Consider the following 17105-nt stretch of genomic DNA (forward strand, 5'->3'; position numbering starts at 1 on the left):
CCCTCCTCTCATTTATCTCTCCACCCTTCAGGCACTCTGCCTGTATGAAGGAACGTCCTCGAAAGCTAGTGTGCTTCCAATTAAACCTGTTGGACTATAACCTGGTGCTGTGTGATTTTTAACTTTGTATTCCTGATGAAGGGCTTTTGCCCGAAACGTCGAGTTGTACTGCTCCTCTGCTGCCTGAATTGCTGTGCTTTTCCAGCACCACTAATCCAGAGAATGGATTAAGGAAGCAAGGATAATTACAACCAAAATGTTCATTCTTTGATCACTGAAGGATGATGCTTTTGAAAGTGCAATAGTAGGAATTTTAGCCACAGTCAAATAGTGTACCAATACACTCAGTTTCTAATCTAAGTGGTCATAATTTTCCAAAGTGCAAAAACGTAGGTAGGCAACAAAAGTAGGAGAATTGACATGGCCTTTTGTTTTTACCAAGTTCATTATTGATAGTGGGTGGCAACTTGTTCTTTTTCCTGTTTTTTTTTTGCCAAATTTTGTATTGTATCACTGCCTATTTGGACGTTCTGTAAATCTTGATCAAATCTTAGACCAGTTGCCAGAATAGTTGAAACTAGGTGATTGACATTAATACATGCTGTTTTCTGCATGGCGTTCATAACATTTTACAGAAATTATGCTGCCCGTTTTTGGTGTTCTGTGGAATAGGAATCCACACTTAATTATTATCCAGGCAGTCATGATGTGAGGTTGATACCCACTGAGTGGCAAGTTGTCTCAGGAATGGCACATGGTGAGAAATGGACCAGAATCGGATGTGTGGGAGGATAAGGTTGATAATGAAGCAAGGTTGGCAAAATACAATGAGAAAACGTACAAGGCCTCATGGTAGGATCCCTCCAAAAAGCATAACGCAATTCGGAATTAGCCAAAAAAAATAGATTCAGTCTATCACTTCAGTTGGCCAAAGCTGGATTGAGGGTGTCCTTGAGAATTTTAGTTGCAGACTGATTGGTCTTTACAAGGTGAGATAATTGAAAGTACAGATTTCACTACAAGGTGTGGGTTGTTGCTGCAATCTTCATAGTACAGGTGGTGGAAGGTATAGGCAGAGAAGCTTCATTTAAGGGGCAATGCATCATCAACCCATGGTTAATGTTTAGCCTGCAATATTGCTGCAACTATAGATAATAAGCTTATTGACAGTAAGTACCTTGTTCACATTGAAACAGACATTCGAGGGAGATTCAGTGAGAGACAATGATTACTGATCCGCTGACAGAGTCCATACAGTCAGAACTGGAAAATGTTATTTGGATGGGGTATTTGGGTCACTTCTTGTATGAAGCAGCATGCAATAAGTGTTGGATGATGTTGGGAAGAGCAAAGAGGAAAACTGTATATTTATTCAACATGAAGTCAAGCCTTTTCCAGAAGCCAGGAAAGTAGAAAAATTGAAGAGTACTGAAGGATTAGGATGGGATTTGAAAGGGCACTGTACCTGAGAGGAAAAAGTGAAGGAATGGAGGATGATGACAGAATTATTTAGGAAAGGTCTTTTTACTTTTTTTTAGAAAGGGCAGTCAAAAAGTAGATATAAAAGTGATCGATTTGGGCGGCCAAAAAACAGCAGTTTTAAATCTTGGAAACTTCTTTCATGATAGAACTTAATATATTAGCTGTAGATATTTTGATTGCCTTTTTATAGGAAGTGTGAATATATTCCAGTACCCCACCCTTTGGATGAGCAATTGAATTAAATAGGGAAGACCTTCCTTTCAACACCTGTGCTTAAAGGATCACATGAATGATGCACATTCACACACCCAAAATAGAACCTGCCCAAAATTTCATTTATTAATTAAGTATGTAATTAACATTTGACGGACTCTATGGGTGTGTCATTATTAGGTAGATATATGCTTCTTTTCTCTATCTTAGTGATCTTTTGCACACAAGAGACCTTGGAGTGCAGGTTCATAGCTCCTTGAAAGTGGCGTCCTAGGCAGATAGGATAGTGAAGAAGGTGTTTGGTATGCTTTCCTTTATTGGTCAGAGTATTGAATACAGGAGTTGGGAGGTCATGTTGCGGCTCTACAGGACATTAGTTTGGCTACTGTTGGAATATTGAATGCAATTCTGGTCTCCCTCCTATCGGAAAGACGTTGTGAAACTTGAAAAGGTTCTGAAAAGATTTACAAGGATGTTGCCAGGATTGGAGGATTTGAGCGATAGGGAGAGGTTGAATAGGCTGGGCTGTTTTCCCTGGAGCATTGGAGGCTGAGGGGTGACCTTTTAGAGTTTTACTAAACCATGAGGGGCATGGATCGGATGAATAGACAAAATCTCTTCTCTGGAGTGGGGGTGTCCAGAACAAGAGGGAATAGGTTTAGGATGAGATGGGAAAGATATAAAAGAGAGCTTAAGGGGCAACTTTTTCATGGAGAGGGTGGTACGTGTATGGAATGAGCTACCAGAGGAAGTGGAGGAGGCTGGTACAATTATAACATTTAAAAGGCATCTGGATGGGTATATGAATAGGAAGGGTTTGGAGGGATATGATCCAGGTGCTGGCAGGTGGGACTAGATTGGCTTGGGATATCTGGTTGGCATGGACAAGTTAGACCAAAGGGTCTGTTTCCATGCTGTACATCTCTATAACTCTATAAGCGCTATAGGGCGGCACGGTGCTTAGTGGTTAGCACTGCTGCCTCACAACCCCAGGGACCTGGGTTTGATTCCAGTCTTGGGCGTCTGTCTGTGTGGAGTTTGCACATTCTCCCAGTGTCTGTGTGGGCTTCTGGGTGCTCCGGTTTCCTCCCACAGTCCAAAGATCCCCATGGGAGACTGGTTAGCAAGGTTAGATCTCATGGAATACAGGGAGAATTAGCCATTTGGATACAGAACTGACTCAAAGGTAGAAGACAGAGGGTGGTGGAGGAGGGTTGTTTTTCAGACTGGAGGCCTGTGATCAGTGGAGTGCCACAAGGATCTTTGCTGGGTCCTCTACTTTTTGTCATTTATATAAATGATTTGGATGTGAGCATAAGAGGTATAGTTAGTAAGTTTGCAGATGACACCAAAATTGGAGGTGTAGTGGACAGCGAAGAAGGTTACCTCAGAATTCAAAAGAATCTTGATCAGATGGGCCAATGGGCTGAGAAGTGGCAAATGGAGTTTAATTTAGAAAAATGCGAGGTGCTGCATTTTGGGAAAGTAAATCTTAGCAGGACTTATACACTTAATGGTAAGGTCCTAGGGAGTGTTGCTGAACAAAGAGACCTTGGAGTGCAGGTTCATAGCTCCTTGAAAGTGGAGTCACAGGTAGATAGGATCGTGAAGAAGGCATTTAGTATGCTTTCCTTTATTGGTCAGGTTATTGAGTTGGGAGGTCATGTTGCGGCTGTACAGGACATTGGTTAGGCCACTGTTGGAATATTGCATGCAATTCTGGTCTCCTTCCTATCGGAAAGATGTTGTATAACTTGAAATGGTTCAGAAAAGATTTACAAGGATGTTGCCAGGGTGGAGGATTTGAGCTATAGAGAGAAGCACTGTAGGGATTCTATGATCGAGAAAACAAGTTCAGTCTTGACATTTTGAATGTTTCTATTTCTAATTTAAATTTCTCTTCGGCCAATGGAGAACATTAGATGTACATAGATGTTTCTAATTGAACTTGAAGTAACATTCCAGTTGTGGTGCTGTTGAAGGCACAGTGGATCAAATCACTTCCCTCTGAGTTATAAAACTTTTGCAATGATTTATCTTCATTAAATTTCAATTTCTATTACTCTAGTTGAATTTTAACAAATTCCTTTTCCTCTAACTTTAAAGAGCATTCAACTCTTCATCTTATATGTATGACAGCTAGAAATTGTTGTAATATAGTATGTGTAACCATAAATCAATCTTTATCTGTGACACAAATGAGTGAATTTTAATTATAATTGCTTTTCTGCTCTTAAGCCTGCGTCAGCAAGTTATTATTTAATTTAACTCCTTTTACTTGTAACTCCCATTCCTTACTGAGGTGGGCTGAAGGGTGTCACCCAAACTCTGGTTTTTGGATGTTGAAATAATTTTTGAAATCAACACCACAGTGAAACCCTTAATTTTAAATAAAAGGCAGAGTTTATTAACAAAACATTAAAAACACAGGGGAACTGCTTGTTTACTTCATTCACTCACACATAATCACTTGGGAAATTTGAAGACAATGGGATGGAAAATTGATAATTCCAAGGTTTTTATACATTTGAGGTATTAAAACTTAGTTAAAGTGAGTAGCAATTTCTCAGAGATCACTGCCCAACAATAGTGTTCTCGGTGAGCTGAGCCCAGCAGTTTAGCTTTCGACAGGCAAAGTGTAGGCTTCTTTCCAGCCAGCAACTTGGAGACAGAATGGAGGATCCAACGTAGGCCATTGACTCAGCCCGGAGACTTTTTTAAAGAAATCAGTCAGTAACTGACTTACAATTCCTGAATTGAACATTTTAAGTCATTCAACAAGCTCTGATTCTGGATATTTCTGGCCTCTCCCAGTGGGCTGATTGGAAGGCTGTTAAGCTAAGAGTTCATATTCATTGAATTGTGATTATTCACACAGCGCAGAATCCATATCAAAATATTACACTCTCCACTCCCTTCTGCAAAACTTTAATCAAGGTGGTTTTGCGCACCCCTGATTTAAAAAAAAAAGACTGATTGATTAATTGTACCTCAGCCAGAATGTTTTAGTCTGTTCAATGTACCAAACTTCAGAAGGTATGTCGAAGGCTTTAAAAGATGCAAACTACACAACTTGTGTGACAATGAAATATTTCCAGTATATGAAGGTACTAAAGGAATGGTGTCACATTCTCCTCAAAAGCAGAGTGGGGATGTAAGAATTTAGTTGCTCAACATTGGAAAGGGTTTTGAGAGAAATTTAGAAGAAACTATTCAGAGTGGTAGAGCGGTTGGCATGGATTTGAAGTAATTACTAAATGAACACTTTATACTCAGCGTGTTGTACCAATCTGCAATGTACTTCCTTAAGGGCTGGTGGAAGCAACTTCAATAATAACTTCAAAGGGAATTTGGATAAGTTCTTGGAGGAAACAGTTGCAATTCACTGTGTTATGGACCAGGCTAGACCCCTCAAAACATTTCAAGAAAGTAACACAGACCCTAATTTTGTCAGGTATTTTCAGCATGTGTAACCCCAGGAGAGATTCATTTGGCTAAGGCCATATAGCTTAAAATAAGCAGAATTTACAAGAATCACAAACAAAAGAGAACAAATACTGAATAACTTAGCCTATCCGAAAACCCAACAGTTCATCCCAACTTAATGATGCTGTTCCAAATACTTATGACAATCCCCCTAATCATCCCTTGACACTAAAGGTAAAATAAAACACAGGGTTTGACAGGATAGGTGTCAGAGAGAGAGGAGGATCAGCCAGGACCTGCCTCTTTAAATCCAGTAGCTTTTACAACTGCCTGACTGCTTTCAGTGAATAGCCAGACTAAACCAGATAGAGAAAAGCCAAGCTGGGAGAATTGGCTATTCTCCTTTCATTGTACAAGTGTTTTTTTAAACAAAACCTGAAAGCCTTTTGCCTGAGGACTTTGAGTATCTGTTAGCTATCATCAAACTGGCCCTAAACCATCGAAACACAGACATTTCAGAACCTATGTCTTTTACGACCTATCTGGAAAAAAAACCAAGAACAACATAACCTTGTTAAGGAGCAGCATTGTCACAACTGGAACTGGATAGATATGGCATAGGAATGCCAGGTTTTATGGTCTTCTGTGTTTTAAGGTACTTTGATACTAAGTCAAACAAAACAACAGTGTGAATCAGAAACAAGCTGAGTAATTTTATAATTTGATTTTTGTTCATTTGTAAAATCCTTTTAAAGAAGGGGCACAAAGTGGACTGAAACTCTCATATAGATTAAATGGGAGTCTCTGCTGCAAAATTGGTAATTGTTGCGATTTTAGGCCTACAAAATGGATTTAACAACTTGAAATTTAGATCTATAGGTAGATAGATCGATATCTATCTCAACTATATTTTCTAATCACCCTGTCCAGAGACATTTTTACACAACTGTAGAGCAGATGGGACTTAAAACTTAAAACTTAAAACACTACCTCTGTACCACAAGAGCCCAATGGATCTTATCTATGTTTTGTACTCAATGCTATTTTGTTTTCCTTGCAATTCCAGATTTCTGCTTTAACTCTACAGTAAATAATTTGTGTTTTTTTTAAACTGCTTATTAAAAACTAAAAATGTTGAATTCACGTATTCTCTTTCTTTAAGGGTTCACAGTATGATGGCACCATGAAAGAATTTTCCAGCACAGAAACTTATGCAACAGGAGTCCCAAGAGAATACCAGCAAAAGAGCCATTTTAGCTCCTTTAGTGTGAAGGGGAAACGAACAATCAGCATGCCATCACATTATCGAAAACATTCTGGTCCACAAAGTCCAATGGGTGACAACGAAGTTTTCTACAGACAAATGGCAAGCAGTCGAAGTGAACCAGATCTCTTAAATATGCAAAATACACAGACTATAAGAAGGCTGAGAAGCAAGTACCGGCCTCCAGATCGGACCAAGAGCCTTTATGCAAGGCGAAGTATTATCCACACTTCTTCAATGCTCCCAGACACTAAAAGTCAGGAAAAAGAAAGGTTAAATTTACAGGCTTCAAGGATTCAAAGTACTAAAAGAGGAAGTACTATTTATAGAACAGCAAATGGAATACGGTAAGCCTAATGTTGATGTAATTAGATATTGTGACTGATTTTCCTCATTGATAATAATGCTGCCAGAAGTGTGGATGAGCATAATTTCTACCCCACCTGATGAACATGAACCTAGCTCCAAGAGATACTATATGGTCTGCTTAATTAGAAACATTTTTGATAGCTATCCAGTGGTGGTTTTACTTGCATGTGGACACAAACTATGCTGGGTGTGAATTTGTTTGGCAGTGAAAAGGGCCTGCCTGCTCCCCTTCATCAAAGTTAACATATGGCCTTTCTTGAGCCTCCAAATTTACCCAACATTTTGCTTCACGATCACTGATTGTTTGGATGGAGGATAACTTTCAAATCCAATCTGCCTGGTAAGCTGAACACCATTATTATGCTGCTGTTCCTTCCATGCAACATTGTTATATCAGTAATAACAGAAAGTCCACACATTTCCTCTCAATCAAGAGTTACTGATTTAAGTCAGGAACAGAACTAGAGGTTTTTTTTTTATGTTGAACTTTATTTCTTTCACTCATACAACTGATTGCTTATGGTGCTGGGTGTTAAAGGTGACATTGTTCCTTGTCATATCCATCGTTATAATAATGATGGAAGAAAATGACAGCATTAATTTTAATGGTGATTCATTTCTTGTTCTCCCACCATTGAAGTTAATATAGAATATCAGCTGATGGTGAGATTTGACATTTTATAAGATAAAAATATTGCACAACTCAAAATGCAACACGATTATATATTCGGTAAAATGCATGAGTCATAATGCATGAGTCAAATCTCTCTGTGGAACACTTTTTTATTTTAGTAAATGCTGCAAAAGAACATAAAGAATATAAATGCCACAGGTTTGATATTGTACAGAATATTGTGATTTTGCATAGTTAGAATTAAGATCAAGCATAATGTAGCATTCTTGGCTTACTGAAACTCACTGGCTGTTTCAATTGACATATTGACTTATTGTCTGAACTGTCTTCAGTATAGACGTAGCACATGTAAAGGCTGGATTTCAAATAGATCATTGAAGAGAGTGAAGTCAGAAAATATTAGAATTTAAGAGGAGTGTGGGATTGAAGGAGGGCAGAGTATGGGGTGAGGGGCAGGGATGGTGGGGGGAAGGTTGTAGACTGTGTTGGAGGAAAGGTGCAACTGAAAAATACCTGGAATAGAATTATTTGCTATAACACTATAATAAATTTGTACAATGAAGTAAATGACCAGATCAAGGCAACCAACAAAAAGGAATTGAGAGCCAAACCTAGACATCTGTGTAACTGATGTTGTTGGATGTGTCACGCAAGCTGGTTCAGATCAGCTGCTGAAGCACTATAAAGAACATGACATTGAATACAGTGATCCTGAGGACTTCATTGTGGTACTAATTTCACTTCCAATTCAGAGCACCCAAGGGAAATACTTGCTTTGCTGAGACTTTTTGCAGTATTTTTGTATGTGTGACATCCTTTTATCCATTAGCTGGTGTCAAAAGAGTAGAGAGTGAAAGTATGAGTGGAGATTGAAGTCACTGCAGTCAGTCAGTCCCTGGCTCCTGAGCCAGGTGACTTGCTGAAGAAAAAGGGTGTTTTTGAATTAACATCGCCACCTTTTTGCACCGGCACTGAGAGTCACCTTGGAGGACCCAAGACAGGTAGCATCTGTCATGTTGAGAGTTCGGTGGCACCTTAAATGTAAAGACTGGGGAAGAATGTAACATGGTACTTTTGACCTAATGTGGAAGAACAAACCTTTCTGTCCATCCCGCCACATGCCCCTGTCACCCTTACCCAACTATAGGACCTCTAAATTGGTTAGTATATTTAGAATATGTACTTTGACAGATTATGCTGTTCTCAAGACTGGAAGAATATACAAAGTTGTGAACACAGCCCAGTCCATCACGCCTTCCATCCATTGACCCCATCTGTATTTCCTGCTGACTCGGGAAAGCAACCAAGAAAATCAAAGACCCCTCCCACCCTGGTTATACAGTTTTTTCCACCCTCTTCCGTCAGGCATAAGATATAAGTGTTTGAATACACATATGAGCAGATTCAAGAACAGTTTCTTCCCCATTGTTTTGAATGGACCTCAAATGTTAATATTGATCTCTTCTCTCTGAGCACCTACCCTGTGGCTGCAACACTGTATTCTGCACTGTTTTGGTATCCAGATGCATTTTGTAAGGAATGATGGTGCGATGACTTAGTAGTTAGCACAACTACCTCGCAGACCTGGGTTCAATTCCAGCCTCTGGCAACTGTCTCTGTGGAGTTTGCACATTCTCCCTGTGTCTGCATGGGTACACCAGCTTCCTCCCACAATCCAAAGATGTGCAGGTCAGGTGAACTGGCCATGCTAAACTGCCTGTGATGTTCAGAAATATGTAGGTTAGCTGCATTAGTCAGGGTAAATGTAGGGGAATTGGTCTGGGTGGGTTACTCTTTGGAGGGTCGGTGTGGACTTGGGCCAAATGGCCTGTTTCCACACTGTAGGGATTCTATCATCTGCCTGTAGTGCAAGCAAAACAACACTTTTCACTATGTCACCGTACATGTAACAATAATAAGTCAATGATTTTTATTAAAACAATGGAAAGTGACTTTTGCAACATTTAGATCACTGATGCTAAGGGTGTCAAGTTGTATAATTGATATCAGGAGGCCTTCCTTGCATCAATTGTTGAACATTCAAATTGAGGACATTAAATAAGTGACATACCTGGTTGTAGCTTTGTGATACTGTCCTTCTATGATTTCATTAACCAGCTCCTGTGATTCCTGCTCGTGACTCTGGAGATGCAGGGCCAGGCTGTGCAACTGCATTGTTGACATCACCTGTTAAAAATTTCTTTCAGGCCTCAAACTGGATGATGTAATGGACATATTCAGCTCCAGAAGCTATTTGCTAACACGTTGCATGCAAATCCCTTTGTTTATCTAATTTTTGAGTATCAGAACAGCACTGGGATACTACTGGGACAACGCAAAGACGCGTGACAAATGAGGAAATAATTCAAATATATATGTGCAGTGCAGATTACTTACAACCTGAAAGTTTCTGACTGTTTTTGTACTTGAGAAGCCGTTTGAAAGCCACCTTGCAATAACGTTATTTCTTAAATCATTTCTAAGATCTCTTAGAGTGAAATGTGGTCAGCAATACGGTGTGTAGACTCTTGAGTGTATAGTGCTTCTAGTCGGGTCGAAATCAATTCGGTTTGCCCCTCTCACTTGCTCTTCTGGTTAGAGCATAAGGACAAATGTACAAATGCCCAGTATAAACCACAGGATAAGGATTTATAACAGAGATGTGACAAGAAAAGGTTTGTATTAGAAACTGTTGAAAGACAGCTTTATTGACATTTACTTACTAATGCAACTGCGTTTTCAGAATGTTTCCATGATGCCTCAAAGAAAGTGTGTCCTCATTTGACAAGTTATCTGGGTAGCTTGCCATCTTTTTGCACAAGCATAACTTAAACTGACTGTGATTTTAGTGTAAATAGCGGCATTTATGTGAGGCATCTTTGAACCTTGTTCTGTCAATTATGTCCAAGCGTATTTGGGTTTTGGTAGAGGTAATGTGGGGCGATGGGAGGGCAGCCTCTTCAGCAAGCAAGCACTCCGCCATTTTCTCAGAAACATTTGAGAAGAGCTTTACCCCTAGTATGTCCTACTTGATTTCAAATTATGGCTTGTTTCTTACTAAAATGACACCACTTTGCAGTAGACAAGACAAGAGATATCAGAATGGTGGGTCTTTTTCCTGCTATGAGATAATTAGGCAGATTTATTTTTGCTGCTTTACATAGGATAGTATAACTCCAACTATTTTCCCTTCTTAGATTTCAGTTCAACGTGGTGTTATTACATGTTTTGATGGCTGATTATAAATTATCTATCATTCCCAATGTTCACTTTATCTGCACAAATACAGGAAAACTATACAGGCTATATCTGTCAGCATTGAAATGAAACCTATTCTTAGTTCAGCAGATAAGTATTATCTGGGTTAGGGAGGGACCTGAAAATAACGTATTGTGGAATCGGTTCCAGTCATAAATTCTTTGGGATGGGCATTTTTTTTTTGGAATCACATTACTTTTAAATCTCTGTTTTCCTTTTATAAATTGCTAAATGAATTGAGCTTAGAAGACCTTGTGCGATTAACTCCAGATACTGTAAATGAGGACATTTGATCATCCAGTGTTTTCCAACTCTGACCCCACTGATAAAACAGTCTAGGTTTACATTGGTTATTGATTAATCAATCAAAATGCACTAACTTTTTCTACTATCACAACTAGAATGTTACACCCTGCTGGGTATTTCAGGCAGAAGCAGATGTTCAGTGATAAGATAATGTTAATAATTAATAAATAATGCATTCTGTCTTACAAACATTTAAATGCAGCTATGTCCGCTTGCATCGACTGACGAGAGGGTTGGGAGCTAGCATGAAACAGTGCAGGGCATTTTACGTGGTCTTGGGATAGCCTGAGAGCAAAAAATGCTGAATATTTTGGAAACTGTTTCAGATCAGTGAACTATTCAACGGGCACAACCTTCCAATCCTCAAATGACATCGGCATTGGTGACTCAGTTGGGAAATAGAGTTGGAATAATTGTAATGCGGTCAGCCAGATGGACCTTATAGGATATGAGTTCCCTGATTGGGGCTGTTAACCTGGTTCAATCATGGAGGCCTGGCTGACAGATATAAACAGGAGTGTCAGACATCCTGTTCTCTCTGAAAGCCATGTCTCAAAGAGTAAAGGACATGGCCTTCAATCAGCAGTATTATCACATCAAGGAGTGATCCACTATCAATTTTGGGGCTTCAACACACTCAGCTGCTAGTGATGGTCAAGGTCAGGTGGTCTATATCATTGCAGCCCAGTGAGTGGGCTATTGTCAGTCCCAATGGGGACAACTCAGTGGAAGCTGAGGGGATTCGATAACCTCCCTCTCCCCAGTCCTAATGAAGGGTTAAACCTGAAATGTTGACTGTTTTGATCCTCAGATGCTGCCTGACCTGCTGTGCTTTTTCCAGCACCGCATTTTATCAGCTATGACTTCTCCAGCATCTGCAGTCATCACTATTTCCAAATTGAGGGGATTGTCACAAACTTGCAATATGGAAATTGGGGAAGTCTGTTCCAGAGATTAGAAGAAGCATATTGGATTGCAGAGAGAGCGATTAGTATGAAAGGGGGAATCTCAAATTTAAGTGAGCACATGTGTAACTCTGGGGAAGGGATTATTGGTCACCACCACCTGGCCTTGACAGGACAATAGTACAGATGATGGTTGGCATGATGCAGTTGTAGAACCAGGACTTGTTGGGAAATGTTGGGAGATGCTGCTTGAATGCTGTGTTTTGCACAACTGGAGCAGCCAGAGGCAGGATATGATGGATGTTGAAAAGCTATGTGAGCAGCATAATAGAGTGCTAAAGTGTTAAGCAGAACAAGCCAGGTAGGTCTTAACTGATGTACAGTTCCAAATAGAGATGTGCTGGGTGAAATAATCAGTCATTGACTGTAAAAATGTTTCTGCTCAGAAGACAGACTGTCTGGTTCTGTCCTCGAGCAAATGCTGCTTTTATTGTTTTTACTTTGCTTTCACTGTTGACTAATAAATGTAAATGTTTCAACCATTTAAAGGCTTCTGTACATGGAAACGTTGAACAATGAGAGGATGTTATACTATATTGGGATTTAGAGAAAAAAATAGTCACTTAGACATGGTTCTAAGATGGAATAATGTTAGCATGGTGGCTCCTGGTTAGCACTGCTGCCTCGCAGTGGCAGAGACCCAGGTTTGATTTCAGCCTTGGATGACAGTCAGTTTGGAGTTTGCACGTTCTCCCCGTGTCTGCGTGGATTTCCTCAGGGTGCTTTGGTTTCCTCCCACAGTCTAAAGGTGTGCAGGTTAGGTGAATTGGCCATGCTAGATTGCACGAAATGTTCAGGGATGTGTAGTTAGGTGTATTAGTTAACAGAAAATATAGGGTAGAGTGGGTTGCTCTCTGGAGGTTGGTGTAGACTGGTTGGGCTGAAGGGCCTGTTTCCACACTGTTGAGATTCTAATTCTAATTAGAAAAAACACTCCTGTAACCTGTCCATCTTGGTTCTTGGATGCCAACCATTTGTGAATGTGCACTTGTATTTCTAATAAATGGTCAGCCTTGCCATCTGTGTGCATTGAGAAGTGTGTCTATTTGGTTTCTCTCTTGCTGAGTGTGCAGGGAAGGGAATTTCTGGCTGGCATTCACTTGACACAGTGTCAAGTGTACAGCTGGACTGTACAAATGGTGATGGAAATCCTGGGAGTTCCTGGAGTGGCGTGTACTTTCACCTTTGGCAAAAAGGAAGTTAGGACAACTCAAGCATCAGAGGCATGGGACAAAGGTAATGAGGTGTATTTCAGTGAGGAGCATGAGCAATCTTGCTCAGGTTCAAGGACTGAAACTCTTCATGAAATTCACCAGAATTGACACATGGGTGATTTCTGATAAAATTCCGCTAATTAACTCTGTTTACCTCTCCACAGATGCTTCCAGACCTGCTGAGTATTACCAACATTTTTTTGCATTTATTTCAAATTTCAGGCATCTGCAGTACTATGCTTTTGCAGCTTCAATCTGTTTTGATTACAGCTAGCTCTCCTCGGTAGCAATTAAATTCTAAAATCTGAAGTAACTGACTAGGAACTTTAATTTGTGAAATACGAATATCACTGCCTATGCTTACAAGTGTGTCATATGCCATAATTTAAACTGCCCTAAAGGAATGTTCTAAAATATTCAATAATTATGTCTACAAAAAAAAAGCTGAATCTGAAAAGAAGCATAGTTTTACAGCATTTTATAATGAATCTGTTTTTTGTGAAATTTCACTGTTTATTCTGAGCATCATGGGCATTGTTACAAACTGCTAGTGAGTACAAATATGTCTGCTGTAAGCAGCATCGATTGCACTGTGGTGATACAGAATATAGGAGAAAGTGAGGACTGCAGATGCTGGATTATCAGCGTTGAGAACGTGGTGCTGGGAAAATAAAGCAGGTCAGGCAGCATCCAAAGAGCAAGTGATTCAACATTTCGGGCAAAAGCTAGCCTGGAGTGACAAAGGGGGACAAAATGCAAAAGAAATACCCAACAGGTTCAGATTCTATTTGTCATTAATTTTCTTGGCTTTAAATTTATTTTTACTTTTTTTTGTTTATTCTGCAGTATTCATGGGATCTGTAACTACACATTGTGATTGTAAATGATGTAAAATTCACTGCACTTGGACATTTTGTTTTTTTTTGTTGGAACTTAATATTTTGAACCATCACATAAACACCATATGTTGGGGCCTGTATTAATTTTTTTTGATGTGTTACTTGGCTGTCAATAAAAAAGTGCATTGTTCATCAGTTCAAAGTCATATATGCCAATCTTTTCACTGTCATGTTAATTTTTTGACCTTTTGCAGAGACTTTGACAGCAGCATGAATCTAAAAAAAGCTGTGATGCTTTTATCCGATCAGGATCCCAGCATTTTAGCCTACGCTGCTTCTTACATTCAGCATGAGTGCTTTAAGGAGGACACGGCTAAAACAGCGGTAATGTAAAACATGACAAATATATCTTTTGAAACAGAAAACATGAAACAAAGTAGCATATCTAAACTGAAAAGTAAAGGGAGTTTCCCCACCAATGTTTTGATCCAGAGACTTTTAAAAATTCATTGATAAAGTTTGCACTTAATTATAGGTTTGTAATCCTCTCTTAAAATGTGTACATTTATCAGTTATCTCTGATTGCAATCCAAGAATTGCAATCCAAGCAATTCTAGAATATCTTAGTTGGTAAGTAATACAGATATGCCAAGTTCTTATACTTTAAGTGGGGTGATATGAATCTTCTTTCAGTATATGATTGCATGCTTTGGGAAATAGTGTAATGTACCATTTCCTTTATCATTTGTAGTTTACAGAATATACTCATTGCAGAATTTTCCTGCAGGACTTTGAGCAAACTTGAACTATATCCTTTCTGATCCCAAGATCTCCTCAAGTGTTTTACAGTGCGTTTTAATCAGGCTATTCAGTCCACCAGTTCCATACTTTATGAGCACTATACAAGCCTCTTTTAATCTATTTTTATGAACTGATGCTGTTGAAATATTTATTGCAGTATTGAGAGAAATATGGCAGTAAGGTGGCTCACAACAAAGTCCTGTGTACACCATTGAGGTAGTGGCTTGGTGGTAATATCACTGGACAAGTTAATCAGTAATCGAGAAGAATGCCCTAGGGACATGGGTCCAAATCCCAACATGGTAGATGGGGTAATTTACATCCAATTTATAACATCTAGAAAGTTAGATTCAGTAATGCTGATTATTGTAAACTATGATTATTGTAAAAATCCATCTGATTCACTAATGTCCTTTGTTGGGGAATTTGCCTGGACTAGCCTCCATGTTACTCCAGCTCCTTAGCAAAATGGTTAAATATGCTTCAATCTTAACCAGCCTCTGCAGTGGCCTTGCTAGGTCAATCAGTTCAAGGGGATTTGCTGGCCTTGTCATTGATGCCCACATCCCATGAAAGAATTTAAAAAATAAGATGTACGACTAGGTAGTCTTTACCAGTGGTATTGATTAAGGAATTGATGCTAAAATGGAGATGTAAAGATTTCCCTCTGCTTTTCTTTCACTTGTATTGTAGAGTCTCACCTGGCTACTTGAAGTTGGTCTTAATAAGAACATAAAAAGTAGGAACAGGAGTAAGCTGTTTGGCTTCATAAGCCTGCTTCGGCTTAGAAGAGGATTATGGCTGATTGGACACTTCTCATGTCCACTTTCCTACTCTTTCCCATAAGCTTTGATTCCCCTACTGATCAAGTATCTATCCATCTCAGCCTTAAATGTACACAAGGACTCTGCCCCCACAGCTCTCAGTGGCAAGAAGTTCCAAAGACACTCAACCCTGGAAGAGAAGAAATTCCCCCTCATCTCAGTCTTTATTCTGAGATTATGCCCTCTGGTCCTAGACTTTCCCATGAGGGCAAACATCCTCTCAGCATTTACCTGGTCTGGTCCCTTAAGAATCCTGTATGTTTCAATGAGATCACCTCTCATTATTCTAAACTCCAGTGAGTAGAGTCCCAATCTGTTTTGCCTTTGCTCACAAGACAATCCCTTCATATAGGGGATCATCCGAGTGAACGTTCTCTGTCCCTGCTGCAATAAAATAATACCTTTCCTTAAATAAGGGGACCAAAACTGCTTACAGTACTGCAGTTGTGGTCTAACCAACACCTTATACAGCTGGAGTAAGGCTTCCCTACTCTTATATGAAACTTGAAATAAGGGCCAACGTTTCCTTATCTTTCTGGATTACCTGCTGCACCTGTGTGCCAGCTTTCTGTGTTTCATGTGCAAATACCTACAAGATCCCTTTTCACTCTAGCTTCCTGCAGTTTTTCTCGATGTAGTCTACAATGAAAGGCTTTAAACTCTGATAGTGGAGCATTCATTTCTCATGTCACTTAAGTGTCGGTCTTGATTGTGTTTCCATCTATCTGGCATTGAGCTTGAATCCACAACTTTCCAGCAGAGAGCTGAGTGCTGTCATTAACTGAGTGAAGGCTACCTTGTTTTGGTGTCAATCCTCTTTCCTGCGGTAAATAGCTCTCCCATTTGTTTGGGATTCAGCTGTTCATTCCAGCTCAAATATGTCTTCTCTCTGATTCCAGAATATTACATTTTGCTCATAATAAGTCACTCTTTCAGTCATGGCCTTTTCCTTTGGAACCCTTTTCTAAATGTATTTGTTACTTCCGTCTTTAGCATTAAAGTTTTACTAGAAACCCAGATTAAAAACAGAAAATGTTAGAAATACTCAGCAGGTTTGACAGTATCTGGGGTGGAAAAAGACTGAAGAAATGTTTCAGGCCAGTGAGCTTTAATCAGAGCTCAATGAACCTACCCCGAAGTTTTTTCACTATTTTTACTTCAGGGGCCAGTTTGCAAAACAGAATAATGTCTCACAAATTTGATTGAGTTTTTTGAAGAAGTAACAAAGAGAATAGATGAGGGCAGAATGGTGGACGTGATCCATATGGACTTCAGTAAGGCGTTCGACAAGGATCCCCATGGGAGACTGGTTAGCAAGGTTAGATTTCATGGAATACAGGGAGAACTAGCCATTTGGATACAGAACTGGCTCAAAGGTAGAAGACAGAGGGTAGTGGTGGAGGGTTGTTTTTCAGACTGGAGGCCTGTGACCAGTGGAGTCCACAAGGATCGGTGCTGGGTCCTCTACTTTTTGTCATTTACATAAATGATTTGGATGCGAGCATAAGAG

General features: G+C 39.6%; 1 protein-coding gene across 1 annotated transcript in view; it reads left to right on the top strand.

Moving 5' to 3' along the window:
• The window catches only part of LOC122563231 (plakophilin-1-like), a 61009-nt gene that overhangs the window by 15872 nt on the left and 28032 nt on the right, over positions 1-17105 (top strand). Inside the window, exons 3-4 of the mRNA XM_043716830.1 lie at positions 6284-6732; positions 14225-14354. Of these exons, the coding sequence (XP_043572765.1) occupies positions 6284-6732; positions 14225-14354 (579 nt within the window). The remainder of the gene's footprint in view (positions 1-6283; positions 6733-14224; positions 14355-17105) is intronic.

The sequence above is a fragment of the Chiloscyllium plagiosum genome, chromosome 26 (assembly GCF_004010195.1).
Source record: "Chiloscyllium plagiosum isolate BGI_BamShark_2017 chromosome 26, ASM401019v2, whole genome shotgun sequence".
Classification (NCBI taxonomy): domain Eukaryota; kingdom Metazoa; phylum Chordata; class Chondrichthyes; order Orectolobiformes; family Hemiscylliidae; genus Chiloscyllium; species Chiloscyllium plagiosum.